At 37.0% G+C, this 17,699-nt stretch overlaps 1 protein-coding gene across 2 annotated transcripts in view; it reads left to right on the top strand.

The window, feature by feature from the left end:
- The window catches only part of FHL5 (four and a half LIM domains 5), a 44,235-nt gene extending 38,623 nt beyond the window's left edge, over positions 1 to 5,612 (top strand). For both annotated transcript variants that reach the window (XM_077774684.1, XM_077774685.1), the window contains 2 exons: positions 398 to 584; positions 5,376 to 5,612. In XM_077774684.1, the coding sequence (XP_077630810.1) occupies positions 398 to 584; positions 5,376 to 5,539 (351 nt within the window). In that variant the 3' untranslated portion in view covers positions 5,540 to 5,612. The remainder of the gene's footprint in view (positions 1 to 397; positions 585 to 5,375) is intronic.
- The last annotated feature ends 12,087 nt before the right edge of the window (positions 5,613 to 17,699 follow it).

The following is a 17,699-nucleotide window of genomic DNA, read 5'->3' as shown; positions in this document are numbered from 1 at the left end:
GTAACCTTTTTCAACATCCTTTAAAGTTAGACATGGAAGTAAGAACATGGTATAGAAAATATCTTTGTTCTAATGGTAGTAATTTGAAGACCAACAGGAAAGTTAAAGACAAGAAAAGGAATCAAGGCTCTAATTCTTTTTCATTTTCCTGAGTCTGTTATGGACTTACTTCTTTTCTATTCCATGATAAGAGAAAAATTTGGGTATTTCTTGCCAGTTCTACTTAATCCCTATAGCCTTTGCTTCTCATATTGATTTTTAAAAAATCACAGGGAAAGGACATCTTGACACAAGGGGACAGAGTAGCCCAAAGCACCACTTGTGAACACAGAAGAGGATCTGACAGGTCTGAACCGTCATAACCTCCATGGTCACTGCCTTTGTGGTCTTTTGGCAGGTGATAACTTCAGGTGGGATAATGTTTCGCGACCAGCCATGGCATAAAGAGTGTTTTCTGTGCAGTGGCTGTAGGAAAGAGCTCTGTGAAGAAGAGTTTATGTCCAGAGATGATTATCCATTCTGTGTGGACTGCTACAACCATCTTTATGCCAAAAAGTGTGTGGCCTGCATGAAACCCATTACTGGTGAGTTCTTCAGTTTAACACTGTCCTATAATGAGACAGCTGTGGCTGTGTAGATGCTGTATAGTTAATTTAGGAAAGGTGAGTAAATATATATATATATATTTTATTTATATATATTATGTATTATATATTCTGTATTTATATAATATATATTTATATTTATATATATAGTTTTCTCCTTATGTTTCTTTTTGAGATACACACATGGCTACCTACATAAACATTATACAGATCCCTCAAGACAAATGTATAACGTCATTAGGGTAGTCATGTTCTATAGAGGGTAATTAATACTAAACCTAATGGAGGGGTACCTGGGTGGCTCAGTCATTTAAGCATCTGACTTTGGCTCAGATCATGATCTCATGGTTAGTGACTTCGATCCCTGGTTAGTGAGTTCAAACCCCACATCAGAATTTCTGCCGTCAGTACAGAGCCTGCTTTGGATCCTCTGTCTCCCTCTTTCTGCCCCTCCCCTGCTCACTCACTTACTCTTTCTCAAAACTAAATAAATATTTTAAAAATAAATAAATAAACCTAATGATAATGACTTTAAGTAAAGTAATAGTTCAGGGAAAGAAGAGAACAGGATGAGCTGAGAGGTCAGAGAAGAACTTTACAAGGAGGCCTGACACTTACAGATTTGAGTGGCAGGAAGGGATACTTATAAACACAAACCCTGCTTAATTCCAAACAAGGGCAAAGGTGCCCTAAAATAGAAACGGTTTTAATTAAATGCAAGGATTGTACAAATCTGAAGCTGTAATAATTAGGGTAGCGAAGGTCAGGAATTAATTAAACTTCATTTTAAGATGTTTCTAACAAGTGTATCATTCTGTTTTCTCTCTATTCACTTGTGATTCATTTTAATTATGAATAGATGAAATAAAACAAGATAGCATTCTGCTGAAAGAACAAAATACATGTGACAAGATTTGAAAGTATCACAAATGATAAATTGATCCAATTACATAGATTTTTCAAGGTAAAATAATGCATTATTATTTCCTCAGAGACAGTTCTGAAGAATGTTAATCCTATACTTAAAACATTGAAGTTGGCATAACCTAAGAAACCCAGCAGCTTTTCTTTTATGCAATTTATAGTCACCTAATAATGTGGCAGGACTATACTTCTATTCTCCATTCCTAGTATTCTTAGGTCATATTTTATTTCTTTTAGTTCAGTTTATGTAACACAGAATTAAAGATTATTTTAACCTTCTCCTCCTCCTCCATCTTCAAATATATCACAAAATAAAAGTTGACTCTTCTCACATTTTCAAAGAAAGAAAAGAGTTGCACTGCAAACCCAGATTGGCAGGTTTTCACTGACCTGCAAGGGGAAAGAGAGAGTTACCCGGACAAACAGATAAGGTCCAATTTGCCTGCACAGGGCACCATGTTTTTCAGAATGTCACCCAGTCCATGGCTATATCTGGCTGGCAGGTGTGTTTTGTTTGGCCTGCACATGTTTGGAAACAATTAAGGTAAAATTCCTCTCTGCAGTCAAAAGTAAATGAAGAGCCTGCCAGGGATGAGCAGACTACCCCCATATTCCCCAGCTAGGTCTCTGTCATAGGCTCAGCGGCTGCCCCATTGCTCTGTTCCTCACACCTTGTCCCCATCACTCAGCAATGTCACCTTCCCACCCCTTGCATTGGATTGCATTGGCAATCCCAGACTATCGGGCTCCAAAGCTTGGGCTCTTAACCACTCTGCTCTCCTGCCTCTACACATCTGGCAACCCCTTGGTCAGTCAAGAGACTCAGCCACTGTCTCCGCCAGTTTTAGTTAGAAAATGGGGCTTCCAGAAATGCCTCAGTACTGACAGCTCAAAAATCTCCTTAGCAGAATCTGCAACTACTGCCCAATGGATGCATTTGATTTATTCCATGACACTTTTCTTGAACTATCCACAAAAACAGGGGGGCTTCCATGAGGAAATAAGAAAATTAAACAACTCAGAATAGGTTGAAAAATTCCCTGGGTACTCAGTGGCTAATACTCATCTGCAAAGAGTCTACACAAGCCCTGAACTTGAGTTTCAATTCTGATCCATCACAGATTCACGTATCTAAGTGATTTTTTTTCTGTTGGTTTGTTTCATGTCAATCTCTGCGCCCAGCTCTTTGAGGCTCAGACAGAAAAGCCACATTGCTCTGCATGTAACATAAGGATAATCAGGAACCATAGATTTGACCCAAAAGTAATCCAAATACAGGATTATGTATTTAATTTAGAATAATCAGTCTTTTGATAATTATCTTAATCATAAGATTTGCAGTCAGTAGTGTTTCTTTAAAATTGAGCTATTTGAATTAATGTACCATAGGGAGTTCTTACACTGCCATACACTTATCTATTGGAAGCTGTACATTCATGCAAACAATGTGTCACCCTAAGAAACTATATTAGAATGTTTCAAAATACATTTTTTTCAAAATACTTTTTTATATTAACAATCTATCTGTGAGTCTCCAGGTGTGATTTTTTAAATCTCATCAGAATAAATTGAATTCATTTGAACAAACCCAAGGTATAATTACAATTTTTTTCTCACCCTCTAAGATAGGATTAACCTTTCAAAATTTCTGGAATAAGTGAAGCTGCTTGATGTCGTGGGAAGTGCTCCAGACTAGGGAGTAAAAGACTTGGTCTTGCCTCTGGCCCTGACTACTGTGTGGCCATGGGCAAATAACTCACCACTGAGGTTCTCATTTGTCTCACTTACAAATAACGAGTTGTAGAGATCACATCTTACCCTTCTTCCATTTCTGTTTACTTTGAGTAAAAGGAGTTTCAAATGTTATTTCTTCAGAAAAGAATGCTAATGTTCCTGGTTATGGTCTTTACAATAGATAAATTCAGACTTAATTTGGTAAAATTAAGAGCATAGGCTCCACAGCCAGATGGTCTGAGATTGAATCTCAGATCTGCCACATACCAGCTGGCTGGTTTGGGCAAGTGTGAAACCTCTCTGTTCATTAATTTTTCTCTGTCAAGTAAGGTTGATGATAATATCTATTCATGAAGGTAAGGTCAGAGCTGTGAAGCAATATATGTAAAGGGCTTAGAATAGTGACTGACTCATTTTCAAGTGCTCAACAAATGCTAGCTCTTATTCTACTACATTTTCAGTAATAAATGAAGCCAGAGACCTGGTTCCTGGGGAACTTCCCTACTGCAAATGTTCATCATCCCCTGAGAGAGTAAATGCATCCAAAATTGAAACATTTTATAAACATCTCACATGCTGAGTCAGGCCTTTCTTAAATTCCTACTGCCACATGCTTCTATTTCTCTCTTCTTTGTAAAACTCTAGAAGAATTATTTTTACAGTTACCACTTTTATCGGCTTACTAATAAAATCAAGAAAAACTCATACGCATCAAAATTCAAGATATGTAATAATTAGTTTTATGAACAGAGATGATTCATGCATATATAGAACATGATTCTTGCAGTTAGCTTATTAATGTTTTGAATAACATTCAAGGAATTAATTGGTTCATTACTGATTTACTCTTATTAGCAAGTAATGATAATAGCATCATAAAAAGCAAGCAAGAAATTTAATCAAGGAAAGTAGAGAAATTTGATGTACATTTATTTATGAACTAGTAAATTATATGTAAAGACATCAAATAACACTTCTAGTATGGAAATAAAGTTCATTATCATATTTAAGGGTAGTTTATCTGAAATAGAATGCTTCTTTACCTCTTTTGCTTCCCCAAATGGAACATTTGGAAATTGTCTATGAATCAACATATGAAATATTTTAGCCTCATTCTATGAGTAAGGAGCAAATCACAGGAAGTTCACAGCATTATGATCACTTGGCAAAAATGTGCCAAATAAAGAAAGGCGAAGGTATCCTGACCCCTTCCCAATCCCTACACCTTTTCCCCTTTTCAACTCCTCAGAATCAAATCCTTAAACTATAATCCGGATCCATATTAGGGATATAGAAAGAGATTCTCACTGAACACTCAAATTCTTCTACCTTTCTTAGAAATGTTACAGCTCAGGTGAAGCCCAGGTTGAAATGGTGGAGGGTGATAAGTCACTTCTTAGAGACTAACCATTGGATGACATGGCCTCAGTGGTCAGAGTGATTAGATTCACAGATCTGTGTTGCAAGCCTGGGCTGAAGTTGTCTCTGGGCAAAGTAGTAAGGTTGTCATGTTAGTTTAACTCCATGATAGTCTGGATGAAATTTTCTATTTGGGGCTTTTGGAAAATTGTGTCCCACACCACAATATGACCATGGAACTTTACCTTAAGCAAACTTAAGCATAGAAATAGATGAAACAGACATAAAAGTCACTAAAACATCAGATACGAGGCTAGGAAGTATACATTTAGTTTATTTTATCTTAATTTTGTTTCTAAGAAAACAGGGTCATGGAGACAGAAAGATATTCACTTAAGTATCTCTAACCTCAAAATCCATCCCCTCTTCCCAAGGGTATTCTACTGTATTTCCTTATTTGTCTTGGGAAATCTTTATCTGTTTCCAAAAATACCTGGTTTATATATTCAGATTCTATCTACTTCTGTAGATTATGGAAAAATTTGACTGGGAATCAGGCTAGATCTCTTAGGAGGAACTTGCCTACGGCAACATTCCCAGATGGACACGGGTAAGGAAGACAGCATTCTCTTTTAGGTTACATGCTTCCACATAGTCTTGCTCTGCTGTTATTTCCAGTTCCTAGAAGAGTACCTGATGGAATGGTTAATGTCTTCATTGAAAGAATATTCTTTTTCCGCAATTCCTTTACAGGTCTCAAAGGGGCCAAGTTTATCTGCTTTCAAGACCGGCAGTGGCACAGCGAATGCTTTAACTGTGGGAAGTGCTCAGTCTCCTTGGTGGGGGAAGGCTTCCTGACCCAGAACAAGGAAATCTTCTGCCGCAAGTGTAGCTCTGGAATGGACACAGACATCTAGAGGGAGACAGTCTGGCCTCACCTGAAATCCACCTTGCTGTTCTCACTAAATCCAGAACTTGCTTGAAGTAGTATTTCTGACTTAAGTTTTAGCAAATATTAATGTAGAGTTTATAGCAGAAGAGTTTTTGCATACATTCTGATTGAACTGTATCATAAGAGCTCAAAAAAGCACAATCTAACATATGATTATATTCATCCTAACTCACAAGGCATCTCTCCTTGCAAAATACTGCACTCTGCTGTTAAAAACATAGGAAAGTATCTTTTTATTGTAATCAACAATATGACCTATACCTAGAAGCCATGGATGTTATAGAAGGCTGCTGTTTTTAAAACTACAGAGGAAAAATGTAAATTAAGAGATCAAATTGAAAGGCATGCATGAGGCTAATGTTCATATTCTTAGCTAGCTAGTTATAAATAATGTACTAACTTGGCTATTAATGGTGGAAGAACAAAACTGATCAGGGAAAACTGATTAGCAATCATCCTACTTGAGAACTGTGTCATTTTATCGTTGTTTTATTCATACATACTGACTTTGGAGTTGCAAAACAAAGCTGCCACTTGCCCTCATCCACACTGCTTCCACAGCTGGTTGGTTCTATGCTTAACAAATGGAATTGAGAAGTTGGACACTATGGCTCTCATACTTTGCATGGATAGAAAGGGGCTTCTCTCCCTAGGGATAGTCAAACCATAGGTTACAACACATTTTGTATCAAATGCATTTTCAAAGCCACCAATGATTTTTCTAAATACTTACAGATTCCATGAAAGAGAAGTCTATTCTTTCAAATGAGCTAACCAGGATAATCATTGTCCCCAAAGGCAAACCTTTAAAGTAAATAGATCATTAAGTCATCACTCGTGGAAATGAGTTTTAGGAAAGGGATTGAGTGTCGGAACATGACTTTCATCCAGATATCTAAAGGCATAATAGAATGCATAATTAGCTCTGAGCTTCATGCATTTTGCCTTCCAAAATTACATAGATGATTAATGGGAAGACATAAAAGTGGGCTTTAACGAAATCTAGTAATAATAAGAACTGAAAAGAGTAATTCACTGTTAATAACTCAGGACCTGTGAAGCAGTACAATTGAGTATTATGGGTTGTAGATGAGCCCTCCCCACTGTTCTCCCACACCTGTGCCATCCGCCTCACCCCCATGCCAAGCATGCCCCAGACTTCCAATCTTCTTCATAGCCCAGAGGCACACTCCTAACCTAAGCGACCAGTCTACAAATCAGTCAGTGTTTATTGGTCACAAGATAGGTGAAAAGTCTATCATCATATATGCATCTTTCTAATAGACCTCAACCGATGATGGCCCTACCCAGCTGTTCTTCACCAATATTTTCCACATTATGTGGGACAAATAGAAAGCAACCTTTTTTCAGCATGGTCAATTGTGATAGTGCCATGTGTCTGGTGTAGGAGGGGTTCAGGAGAAGAAACCCACACAGACATAACATTTTTGTAAATGTCTACTCTCAGATTACTGTTAAAGGTCCTGACTGAAATCTAATTATATGATGTGGCTGGTTACAATGATTAAAATAGTATCACAGGAGATTCAATTAAAATTGTAATGAAAACACAATTTTTGAAATGGCTTAAAATGCAAGGATATTTGGAGATGCTAACAATTTAAGCCACTAATAAAAGGTCAGGCTACAAAAGCTATTTGAAAGATATAATTGTCTTTTTTTTTATGCAGTAACAATAATTTGTAGCCACAATAATTTCTCACATTCACAATATAAAATGTAGGTAAAACTATCAATATTTTTCCTGAATTGTTTGAAATTACACATGTGGAACTAAACACACCAATTGTTCTGTGATCTAGAAAATAATAGTGCATTATATATTTTGAAAACCAAGCCTCTAGAACTAGATAAATATATAATATGTAACATTGTCTCCGTTAACTAATTATAGATAAACATGCAAATGTACTACTTTCTGAGTTAAACAATTAGTAATGTTTAAGCATTTTGCCTTGTGTGCGGAGTGATCTTACACATGGTTAGGCTTGCATTGTATCTGTACAATTAAAATTCACAGAATCATTTCTAAGATAGAGATTCTGTTATCCTTTGGAGATATGTATACTTAAGTACATATTTTAACATATAAATAATTCCATATTTAGAATAAAGCTTGGTTATCACACCTGTACTAAACACGTACTGTGTGCAGAGTTAAGAGTTTGAGCTGTTGTGGTTCTGGGGTGGTGGGAGGGTAGATCAGGGTATGGAAACATGAAAATGCCAGATGTAGAGATCCTTCCCTACAGCTGATAAACAGTGTCACTGTGGACACAGTACACATATACAAAACAATTAAGAAAGAAGACCTCATTAGACTGCCATGCACACAAAGATAAAAGTGAAAACCTCATGCTGTATACCGTAATTGATTTCAGGTCAGTAAAGAGAAAAGCTGTCTAACTGACCTATCCAAAGGAGGACTGGACTGCCTCAGGAAGCAGTGGGCACCCAGTGATCCAAGGAGCGACATCTGCAGAGGCAGGAAAGCCGTTAGAAGCAAATCCTGTGTGCTAATAACAACCAGATGGCTTGGAAGTGGCAGAGAGACTGTGCCAAAGAGCAAGAAGAAATGAGATAGCTAAAAGAGAAAAGGTCAGATGAAGACAGAATATTAACTCTTAGGATACAAGCTTTATATTTGGTATAACAGGCAATAGAAAGTTACTAACTGCCCTTAAATAGAGGAGAAAAGCATTATGTCAGGGTTTGAGGAACATTATGCTAATGATTCTGTGTGGCCTAGAACTGAAGAGGGCAAGGTTCCAAAGGCTAAGTCTCTTAATGCAGTAACACATTTGGTCCGTGGCTGCAGAAAATAGAGAAGAAGCAATAGCAAATGCAAGCAAAGAGCTATATTTGTTGATACAAACAAATCAAATGTTTTATGTTGTCATATTAGGATTAAAGATGACAAAGAAAAAGGCAGGAAGGGATTTCTGTGTCCATAATAACAGGTAGGGTGACCAAAGTTTCAATTTTCACTTAACAAAATCATAAACATGTTATATTGGAACAATCTAGGTCCTTTGGTTATCTAAACTATGATAGGGTACCATGATGGATTCAAAACTTACAGAGTCACTGTAACTTTAAAAGAAACGTTAAGGGGAAAAAAGAAACATTAAGTTGTACATTGGAGTGAAAGATTGGCCAACGATTGTGAAAATGTATAACATTGTCACAAATGGCCTTGGCTAAAAATCATTGCAAAATACAGAACCACAAATGAAAAGTTAACTTAAAAAAACATTTGATATTAATAATACCATTTTTGAATTTAAGAAAAAAACATTTTTAATCTCTTTGGTGTATTGATAACAATTCATATTTTAAATAAGAAAACAATTGTTACAATATGTTTTAGTTCTATTTAAGTAAGTACATAAATTATTATCAAATACATTTATAGATAGAGGTTTACTATTGTAATGATACAGTTTTTACTTGTTTTATAAATTGTTGTTTTCAAAAGTTTCTTATACTGAATAAATTTGCATAGTACAAATTTCTCAAATTTGTTTTAGAGATTTATTTTTTACATTAACTGTGCCAATATGGAATAGCTTTTTGGTGTTTCTCTTTTTTGTTTTTTTTTACAAATAGTTTATTGTCAAGTTGGTTTCCATATAACACCCAGTGCTCACCCCCACATGGTGTTTCTATTTCTATTACGTAAGGTAACATGATAACTTTTACCTTCTTGTCCCATCCATTTTTACAATACTCAAAGTAACTATATATTCAGATATCATTTCAGGGCATTAATATAAAAATGGCATAACTGAATTCTGTCTGATCCAAACAGTAATGCCTCTCCTGTTAAACTAAGAGAAACACATCTGTGCTCTTTTCTTACAGTGATCAATTTTTTTAATATTCTAAACTAAGAATTATTTTAGTTCTAATTACTATTTCTGTTATTCTAAAAATATTCTATCGGAAAAAGGCCATGTTAACTTGATTTTCCTGTTTTGACTAAGATAGTCTTTAGTTAATTTCTTATTATTTCTATATTGGAGGAAATTCTGGGGTGCTTAGCGGTTTTAAATATATATAATTAATAATTCTATAATATATAATTACATAATAATCATATATACTTAGTAATATATATTATTATAGTATTCAGCCATGAAAAAGAATGAAATCTTGCCATTTGCAATGACATAGATGGAGCTAAAGAGTATATTGCTAAATGAAGTAAGTCAGTCAGAGTAAGACAAATAGCATATGGTTTCACTCATCTGTTGAATTTAAAAAACAAAACAAAGGAACATAGAGGGAGAAAATAGAAAGGCAAACCAAGAAACAGATTCTTAACTATAGTGAACAAACTGAGGGTAATTGGAGGGGAGGCAAGTGGGGGAAAAGGTTAAATAAGTGATGGGTATTATGTAGGGCACTTATTGTGATGAACACTGGGTGTTGTATATAAGCGATGAATCACTAAATCCTATATGTGAAGCGAATATTACACTATGTTAACTAACTGGAATTTAAATAAAAATTCGGAGAAGAAAAAAAGTTCATGGGTACAAAGAATATATTGGTGGTTGCCAGGGGTGGGGGTGGGAGGAGGTGGTGAAGAGGGTCAAAAGGTACAAACTTCCAGGTACAAATAAGTCATCGGGATGTAACATACAGAATGGTGACTATAGTTAATAATATGTATTGCATATTTGAAAGTTGCTAAGAGCAGCTCTTAAAAGTCTCGTCAAATAACTATGTATAATAACTTGTGGGTGATCATTTTGCTATATATACAAATATTGAATCATCATGTCATATGCCCAAAACCAATAGAGTATTATATGTCAATTAGATCTCAAAAAATCATCATGGTTTCAAACTCTTATTTTATCCAAAGCAAAATTTGCATCTGTAACATAGCTCTTAAGAAACTAGCTAGCTAATCACACTATAAGCATTAAGTAGGTTCTCTTCAGAGTTATGTCAGATTATGAGTTCTTTTAATGTCAAGGTGTGTTCCACAAAGAAATATTTGGAGAAACATCTCTTACCAAACATTTGCTTTTAAAATTCAAGTCAGTTAATGTATAGTGCAGTACTGGTTTCAGAACTAGAATGCAGTGACTTATCACTTACATAAAACACCCAGAGCTTATCCCAACAAGTGCCCTCCTTACTGCCCATTACCCATTTAGCCCATCCCTCTACCCACCTCCCTCCAGAAACCCTCAGTTTGTTCTCTATATGTAAGAGTCTCTTATTTTTACCAAGCATTTCTGGTTCATTTTTGAAAATCATGTGGCCTTGAATTATAATGAAATTCAGATGGGTACACAAAAGACAAATTGTATGCCTTAGAATAGTGTTATAGTGTTTCAACAAAAGAGTCAGAATATCACTAGAAATTATAATTGCTAGGATATTACTTTTATCCTGAACCTCTTTTCCCAGAGGCATCAAACATTTAGATCTTCATTATTTGACCAGAAACATTTTCAGGTTAGCTGGGATAACTGTATAATGATTGGGGAATGTGATGACCTCTTCTTAGGGAGAAGCAAAAAATATCTATCAAAACTTGGGAAAATATGTCATACTATCGCCTTGGCCTTACAACTTCTCAGAAATTATTGTATCTTGGATATTTTTATGCCAACATGACACCAAGAAGCATGGATACCAAAGGTCTTCACTTAAACTACCCAACTCAAGAGAAATTAGAAATGAGTCTATCCAGAGACATCTGCATGGCTTCCTAGATGGTACTAAATATGAGTCATCCAGAGAGAATTAGAGAAGTTATTTTCCAGAATTCTGACCAGTCTGAATTTTCCAAAATAACCAGCTTTAGGATCAGCTACCTTGTTGAATAGGAAGGTGGGGGAGAGATTTCTCAAACTGGGAACAAGTAAAGAGTGAAAAGAAATGAGATTCATGCTCAAGTTTGAGTCTATAACAGAAATAACAGGATTCATGTGTATCTGGAATGACTGGATTGTATATCTCTGGGTTGAAAAGGAAACAGCTCTCTGTGATAGAATTATGATCCATGTCACAGAGGAGCACAGAGTATTTGGGTCAAATATTTTCCCACGAATGGTAATAAACTTATGGAGGGATGTCCATAAAGGGTTCTCTGAATAAGAAACAGTAATGAGCTCAACAGACATCCATTCAGTGACTCAAACAGTGACATTAAATTCTATTTCCATCACACACAAAAACAAAAATCAAATTTGATATTTATGGAAGTCCACATACTAAATCCCAAGGGCTTATTCTTTCTTTATACAAATGACAGCCCATCCCTGGTTTGTCTCTTCTCTGATGAAGCTGTTGATCTTAGAATTCCAAGCCACGTCCTCAAAGAGGAAATCAATGAAGGAGTATGGATTAAGGAAAAATGGAGAAAAAAGAGTGATAATAAAAATTGACACTCCTGAAAAATAGAAATTTAAACTGAATTTTTAAACTTTTTTCCCTATATAATAAATTTCCAAAACTACAAGGCATTCATAGGAAACAAAATTAATGGACAAAAAATTGCAATAAAATTTTGTTCTTGAGAACCACAACATGGTGTGTGTCTCCTCCCTGCAATGGGAATTACTCTTTCAGATGCCACCAATGGTTATGTAGTCACCAAAGTCAATCATTTCCTCTTCAGCTTTCTATGCTGTGGTGAGATATTTATTATTATTGACCTCTCCTGGTTTTTTCAATAATCTGATTATAGCCATCTTATGTGTGACAAATGATCATGGTGTATGTCTTGAATACATATAATTTTTATTTTAAAAAATTAATTTCAAAAACTTAAAAAAACACAGAAATGCTCAGAGGCAATCCCATCAGTAGATGCTCATAGCAGTCTTGGAAACAGATCCTATAAGGGGCGCCTGGGTGGCTCAGTTGGTTAAGCCTCTGACTTCGGCTCAGGTCATGAGCTCACATTTGCGGGTTTGAGCCCCGTATTGGGCTCTGTGCTGACAGCTCAGAGCCTGGAGCCTGCTTCGGATTCTATGTCTCCCTCTTTCTTTGACCCTCCCCTACTCATGCTGTCTGTCTGTCTCTCTCTCTCTCTCCCTCAAAAATTAATAAAAAACATTAAAAACATTTTTTAAAGAGCCTTTAAAATGTTTTCATAAGCTTTGACCAAGATATTCTGATACCTAGGAGCTCATGCGGGGGAGGTCACTGAAGAACCACATAGCTATCTCTACACTAGAATGTTTACTGCAGTGTTGTTAAAACATCTCCCCCCAAGAAACCAACCTAAATGTCCAAAAAAAAAAAAAAAAGGATTTTTAAATATGTAAAATAAAAAGGGAAAATTAATTATGGTACATAACTGCAATGAAATGCTTTTAAAACAGCTATTTAAAAGAAACTTTAAGGCTACTTAATGACATGAGACAATGTTCATGATGTAAGGTTAAGTGGAAATAGAATGTTATAAAATAACATGTATGATGCGATCCAATGTTGCCACTTATGTGTGAAGGAAAAGTCTGCAAAGAAGGAAAATAAAATGTTAATATTAGCAAACAACATTTTTCTGCCAATGGCATTTATGGCACCAGTCTTTCCTACATCTGCTAAAACTTCGTACACCATTCACCTCTTCCTGAAAAACAGATATTTCTAAATAGCTTCTCCCCAAGCTCCTTGAGCTCATTTTCTATGTTGATGAACTCCTCTTGTTTCACGATTTCAAATGCCCTTTTTGTGCAGCTAAGTCCCAAATCTATGTCCTCTGCCTTAAATCCTCAGTTCCAACCTCATATTTTTTGCTGCCTTCTGGATACATGGAACTCAGTGTTGTGCAGACAGTTTACGGCAACTCCATTATCCTTCCCACAAATCACACCTAACCTTATATCATGAGACAGGGTGCCTCTCTCAACCGGCATTCGCTTGCGTGTCTTGAGACACTGTTCAGGCGTCTTGGAGAACTGCATCTTGAGTTTTCCTCTCTGTCATCTGAAGTAGATTCTGCATACACTGCATAGCTTTGGGTTAAGCCAGACCGCCCCATGCCTGCCAACTGTGGAGTCAATCTGTCCCCCAAGTTTTGTATCATGTACTTACAGACAGTTAGAAAGGTAATTGCACTTGCTTTGCTTAAACTGCAAAATGCATTTTCTGTGTCTCTCAAAAGTGCAGAGGATTTTACTTTAACCAATTGCTGACAATGTGTAGTTTTGGGCATCTTAAATTCTCTTATCGTGCCAGAACAGCACGCATGGGCTGCCTCAGTCCTCTCAGGGTACAGCACTCCTCCTTATTAAGCTTCCCCTTTTCTTGATAGATACACCTCCCCTGTTTCAGTGTCCTCTTTCTCTTAAAGTAACTAATTCCCTCCAGACTTAGATTCCAACTATTCACAGAATTACTTCGGGTGGAATTCCAGAAAATAAGCATCTAGGCACTTTTTGGATTTGTATTGCCTGTTTTTTTTTAATGCCTATTTATTTTTGAGAGACAGAGCATGAGCAGGGGAGGGACAGAGAGAGAGGGAGATACAGAATCCGAAGCAGGCTCCAGACTCTGAGCTGTCAGCACAGAGCCCGATGCAGGGCTTGAACTCACAAACTGCGAGATCATGACCTGAGCCAAACTCGGTGCTCAACTGACTGAGCCACCCAGGTGCCCCTCTACTGCCTGTTCTTTAATCGGCACCCACGCTTCTGCTGCCTGATGCATCTATATTAAGCTTTCTGTGTAGCTTCGAAGGATGGGATAATAGAGGTCAGCAGCCAACTAGTAGTGTTCAGAGACAGGCCCTGAGGTTGGGAGGAAGAAAACATTCTGGACATTGAAACTTTAGTCTCATTTCACTCAGATTTTTCATAAAATCTCTTTGTCCCCCATGTTTACAGCCACTGAAATGAGCATAATAATATCAAAACTTACAACTATTTTGATTCCCAAAGGCAAAATAAGATCCTTTGATTTGTAGTTCATTTTTTTTTTAATGTTTTATTTATTTCTAGGAGAGAGAGAGACAGCGTGAACAGGGGAGGGTCAGAGAGAGAGGGAGTCACAGACTGAAACAGGCTCCAGGCTCCGAGCTGGCAGTCAGCACAGAGCCCGACACGGGGCTCGAACCCACGAACCGCAAGATCATGACCTAAGCGAAAGTCGGACCCTTAACCGACTAAGCCACCCAGGCGCCCCATGTAGTTCATTTTCTAACATGGAGTGACTGTGAAAATTTCTCGGCTAATTATCTTCTTTGTGAATAATTGTTATCTTAAGGTGAGAGCAAATACCCCTTCAAGTATATCTGATGCCAAATGCAGGCAGGTGGAGGTGACTCTGTGTTACTTCTTTACTTCCCCAATTCTAGACTCCAGGGTCAAGTGTTCACCATATCCCCAGGAATGTGAAAGCAATTGTCTTTGTTTTCCACAATGATCTGATAAAATGGTACTTTTAATTATTCCTATTGTACACATGAAGACACTGAGGTATAAAGAGATAAAATAATTTCCTTGATTCATTGCAACATAAGGCAGGTTTGACTCCAGAGTCTACACTGCCAGCTCTATAAATGATATACTCTGGATACATGCTGCCTCCTCTCAGCAACCAACCTAGAATCGTCATTTCCCACATGCCCACTTCCTGCTGGTACCAATCTTCCACCTCTTGGATATCCTTCTATTTTGTCCTTTTTCACTTCCACGGTGCAAGACTTTTTTACATCTCACCTGAACTCTTCAAATTGCCTCCTATTGAGTCATGCTTCTGGGCGCCTGGGTAGGTTAAGCCTCTGACTTTGGCTCAGGTAATGATCTCACAGCTCATGAGTTCTTGACCCACATAGGGTTCTCTGCTGTCATCTCAGAGCCTGCTTGGGAACCCCTGTCTCCCTCTCTCTCTCTGCCCCTCCCCCACTCACGTGCACTCTCCCTTAAAAATGAATAAACAATTAAAAAAAAAAGAAATATGTTTCCGTGCCTTGATGGCATCATTCTTTTGTCTATCTTATACATTGCCTTCACCAGATAAATATTTCTTAAGTATTTCCTGATCATGGTTTCATCTGGCTTAGCAGCCTTTGTTGGGTCTCCATTAGATCCTCTCCAAAATCTAGCCCCACCCTCTCTTCTCAGGTTTCTGTCCCAGCCTATCTTCCACACTAGAATACACATTCTTGAGGACAGAGTCTTTGTCTATTCTCTTCACAAACACACATGTACCGTCTCAAACAGAACCTGACAGAGTAGGGACTCGAATAATAATGAAGAATCTTGTGGTTTAGCCAGAGCTCATTACTCACTGCTCCCAAAATAAATAAATCCCAGACTTTTTTCCAACTTGGTTCCTGTGCTTAAAATAGTCTCCTACCTAGGGAGTCTTCCCTGCCACTTCCATTCACACAATTTAATTCCTATTGAAATTTACCCATTATTTAAGTTACAGCTCACAGGTCAAGTTCTCCAGCTGGAAACACCCTTCCCCTCCTCCATACTTTGTTCATGATAACTCTGGTCTCACACTCATTGTATTTCCTTGAATTATAGCTAATTCTCCTACATTAGTTTATGAGAACATTGACTCACAAACAGGGCAATGTCTTATCCAGCTTTGCGTCCCGCATAATGTTGAATATAAAATAAGTCGAAATAAATGTTTGTTGATTATTTAAATTGAATTAAGTCTCAGTACAAGCCAATTCTGAACTTCATCCTCATAATTAGTAAATATGGGTACACATGTACACAAATAACAATGGTAAAAATAGTAATGACTATTGAACACCAAGTGCTTTGCACAGATTTAATCCCTCTAGCAGCCCTATGAGGTAGGTATTATCATCATCAGATGGAAAAGCTGGAGAACAAATAGATTAAGCTCTCCAAATTCCCATAGTTAGCCCAAGGGAGATCCCCAATTTTAAATCAGGAGGCTTGACTTTACAGCCCATGCTTTTAACCTTGGATATGACTGCCTCCTCCAACATTGGAGAAAGGAGAATTTTTAAAAGAGTCAAATATAGAGCCACATTTATCTATGCCACAGGCCTGTAGCTATTCAAAAATTTAGAAATTAAGCATACAGTAGCTGCCCCCCCCCACGTTATCTGCAGAGGACACATCCAAGACCCCAAGTGGATGCCTGAAATCACAGATAATACCAAACCCTACATATACTGTGTTTTTTCCTATGCATACATACCTATGTTTAAGTTCAGTCTATAAATTAGGCCAACTAAGAGGTTGACAATGATAATTAATAATACAATAATAATACAATAGAATAACTGTGACCATATACTGCAATAATAGTTATGTGGATGTGGCCCCTCTCTCAAAATATCTTACTGTACTATACTCACCCTTATTCTTGCAAAGATGTGGGATGATAAAATGTCTACATGATGAGATGAGTGACATAGCATTAGGCTACTATTGACCTTCTGACATGTCAGGAGGAGGACCATCTGCCTCCAGACATCAGGTCGCCCCCACGGAACTGAAAACACAGAAAGCAAAACCGTGGTAAGGGGGACTATACTGCATTTGGATTTATATTTTATGAGTGTCCACAATTACGTCTAGCAACAGTAAAAGAAGTAACAAGACATAATGCATTTTTTTACATTAAAAAAAGAAGTCAAGAAATCAATAAAAACATAATATTAGATTTGAGGCACCATTTGTGGAGAGCTATTTGTTTTGTTGACACGAAAATATTCCCTTCGAGCAGCAGGAGGCTGGGAAATCATAGCTTTGTGATCTTAAAATAAAGACATAGTTTATTCTTTGAACTATCCACTAGATGGCAGAAAACTGTTACTGTCCAAAGCAACTTTACTGGATTTGTCCCAACTCCTTTCTTAGCTTCAGATTTATGCCAATTGCTTTTACCTCTACCCCTAGCAATGCTGGCCTTTTCACTTATGGCATTTTAAAGCAAACAACTATTTTTAAGCTGGAAAAAATCAGAGGTTGTCACAGGAATAAATATTAGGCATGAGCATACTAATTATATGTTTGTGTTGCTCTGCTTTACACAGTACGAACAGATGCACAGACTTGTGGAAGAAGGGCTGGGATCCCACATAAAATGTTCCATCTGGATGTTAGATATTAAAGTTAAGCAGAAGTCTCCAGTGG

Source organism: Crocuta crocuta, unplaced genomic scaffold (genome assembly GCF_008692635.1).
Source record: "Crocuta crocuta isolate KB4526 unplaced genomic scaffold, BGI_CrCroc_1.0 scaffold247, whole genome shotgun sequence".
In the NCBI taxonomy this organism is placed as follows: Eukaryota; Metazoa; Chordata; class Mammalia; order Carnivora; family Hyaenidae; genus Crocuta; species Crocuta crocuta.
The sequence above is the reverse complement of the archived record's forward strand: the minus strand, read 5'-3'. Positions and strand labels throughout refer to the sequence as shown.